Source organism: Mizuhopecten yessoensis, unplaced genomic scaffold (genome assembly GCF_002113885.1).
Source record: "Mizuhopecten yessoensis strain PY_sf001 unplaced genomic scaffold, ASM211388v2 scaffold7629, whole genome shotgun sequence".
Taxonomy (NCBI): Eukaryota; Metazoa; Mollusca; class Bivalvia; order Pectinida; family Pectinidae; genus Mizuhopecten; species Mizuhopecten yessoensis.
The window spans coordinates 9,262-12,341 of NW_018407143.1; the positions used below are offsets into that span (position 1 = coordinate 9,262).

Here is a 3,080-nt window from a genome sequence, read left to right on the forward strand (position 1 = left end):
TACAAGTAAAGATCAGCTAAGTACTGGGGGACAAGTACAGATCAGCTAAGTACTGGGGGACAAATAAAGATCAGCTCAGTACTGGGGGACAAGTAAAGAGCAGCTAAGTATTGGGGAACAAGTACAGATCAGTTTAGTACTGGGGGACAAGTAAAGATCCGCCAGGTACTGGGGGACAAATAAAGATCAGCTTGGTATTGGAGAACAAATAAAGATCAGCCCAGTACTGGGGGACAAATAAAGATCAGCCTGCTACTGGGGGACAAATAAAGATCAGCCCAGTACTGGGGGACGAATAAAGATCAGCCTAGTACTGGGGGACAAATAGAGATCAGCCTAGTACTGGGGGACAAATAAAGATCAGCCTAGTACTGGAGGACAAATAGAGATCAGCCTAGTACTGGGGGACAAATAAAGATCAGCCTGCTACTGGGGGACAAATAAAGATCAGCCTAGTACTGGGGNAGTACTGGGGAACAAACAAAGATCAGCCTAGTACTGGGAAACAAATAAAGATCAGCTTGGTACTGGGGGACAAATAGAGATCAGCCTAGTTCTGGGGGGCGAATAAAGATCAGCTAAGTACTGGGGGACAAGTAAAGATCAGCTAAGTATTGGGGAACAAGTCAAGATCAGTTTAGTACTGGGGGACAAGTAAAGATCAGCTAAGTACTGGGGGACAAATAAAGATCAGCTTGGTATTGGAGAACAAATAAAGATCAGCCCAGTACTGGGGGACAAATAAAGATCAGCCTGCTACTGGGGGACAAATAAAGATCAGCCCAGTACTGGGGGACGAATAAAGATCAGCCTAGTACTGGGGGACAAATAGAGATCAGCCTAGTACTGGGGGACAAATAAAGATTAGCTTAGTACATGGGGACAAATAAAGATCAGCCTAGTACTGGGGATCAAACAAAGATCAGCCTAGTACTGGGAAACAAATAAAGATCAGCTTGGTACTGGGGGACAAATAGAGATCAGCCTAGTTCCGGGGGTCGAATAAAGATCAGCCTAGTACTGGGGGACAAATAGAGATCAGCCCAGTGCTGGGGGACAAATAAAGATCAGCCTAGTACTGGGGGACAAATAGAGATCAGCTTAGTACTTGGGGACAAATAAAGATCAGCCTAGTACTGGGGGACAAATAAAGATCAGCCTAGTACTTGGGGACAAATAAAGATCAGCCTTCTTTTTTCAAACACAGACAAATCGTCACAATAATTCTTTTACAAAAGTAATGCCTCATGATTTACATGAATTTTGTCAACACACGTTGAGGCATATTTCACTAACATGGACTTACCAAATATCAGTCTTTTCTCTGCAATTGTCTAAATTTTGCTATTAATACATAGGACTTCACACCAAGACATGTGATTCCGACACCAGCCACCAATACTTACATATATTCCCAGAGCACGTTCGAAGCTGGTGATGGCATCTTTGTAAAGTTTGGCCTTCATCTGTGTTTTTCCTAGCAGCATAAACAGTGATCCTACAGGTTTGGAGCGGGTCGCTACATTGAGGGCTTCTATAGCCTGAAATACACACCAAAATGGCTTATTGCTGCTACCCTTGTACTGGGTTCTTTTGTTGTAGTGTAGGGTGGATAGGTTAGTGTTTGTCTGTAAAAATTGGAAATACCTGTTCACTTAGGAAGCTTCTATTAGAATAAGAAAATCGCTGTGTCAGCACTAACATCTACGCATATTTGTGAGTGTACCCTTTTACCTTTTTTGAATTGCATACAACAGTATTGTCCGATACTTGCAGAAAAGGTTTGTTGATGACCAGTACATTTTACAAATTATACAATGTGCGTCAACAGGTCTGTAATATTTTTACAATAATCATATATTTGTGAATAGTCCTAATTTGCATAAAAAAGACCAGTAAAACTAAACTTGCAGCTATTTTCGAGAAATTCCCAAAAATAACCTTCATAAAAATATCCCAATTTATGGTATATTATCTCAAAGTTTAGTTTAAATATCAAACTAAATAACATTTTCAAACTTTGCTTTGCTTTATATTTGTTCATCAAAAGTTAAATCTAGATATTCATATCCAGCTTAACAAAATTCTTAACAAATATCAAGGTATTCATGTTGAATTCTGCATGAGAATTCTTGTCTGTCTTCCCAAAGTTTTTCTTGAATATCTATGAATTGAGGATGTCTTGCCATAGTTCTCTATGAATATTCATGTATGTTTTCCCATTGCTTTCATGAATATTCATGTCTACTGTACAAGCATTTATGTCCAATTTGCCATAATTACCCCTGTATATTCATATCAATGTTGCCTTGCTAGTTTTTCATGTGTATTCATTGTTACCTTGCCATAATTCTTGAGGAAAGTCTGTACAACAGCCTGTTGTGTTGGCATCTGTCCCAGGGCGGAGTCTTGGGTACCAATGTCAGAGGCATGTCTGTAAAAATCAGCCAAAAAGTTAAAATTAAAAATAATTAACAATTTACTTAATTATATAAACAAACAGTAGTTTTATAGAAAACTTTTGTTCTACTTCAAGTTCGTTTTCAACGTTATAGATATCCAAGTACAAAACATCATGTAATTTTTTAATTATACAATATAATGCATACAATGAGAAAATCTAGCCACTTTAATTACCAGCCAAAGTGTCTGATATGGCAGGGGATAGATAAATGATGACCCTCAACATAAACATAAGATGGTCAGTGAGACAACGAGATAAGTGGAGACTGACGTAACGCCACTGTATATAAAACCTATAGTGTTATACATAACATATCTATCCTGAAACAAGAGGCCCATGGGCCTAAACGGTCACCTGAGTCTACAGTATTTATTTTTGTTGTTGAAATATGTACCAATTTGAGTAAAATAGTATAATGTTAACTTAACTTTGTCAGGACCATGAGCTGATCATTCCTAGACCAATTTTAAGTGAGATCGGCCTATTAGAACTTAGTAGCAAAATAGCGGCCATGGCAGCCAAATTGTATTTCTGATTGACCCGAAAAATAACAACACTTTGTCAGGACCATGATTCGATCATTCCTACAAAGTTTCAGTTCAATCGGCCAAGTAGA

At 38.5% G+C, this 3,080-nt stretch overlaps 1 protein-coding gene across 1 annotated transcript in view; it reads right to left on the bottom strand.

The window, feature by feature from the left end:
- Window positions 1–1,406: 1,406 nt before the first annotated feature.
- The window catches only part of LOC110454008, a gene marked incomplete at its 3' end in the record, with an annotated part of 185,417 nt that continues 183,743 nt past the window's right edge, over window positions 1,407–3,080 (bottom strand). Inside the window, exons 43-44 of the mRNA XM_021503294.1 lie at window positions 2,341–2,434; window positions 1,407–1,541 (exon numbers count right to left, since the gene is read on the bottom strand). Coding sequence (XP_021358969.1) covers window positions 1,407–1,541; window positions 2,341–2,434 — 229 coding nt within the window. The remainder of the gene's footprint in view (window positions 1,542–2,340; window positions 2,435–3,080) is intronic.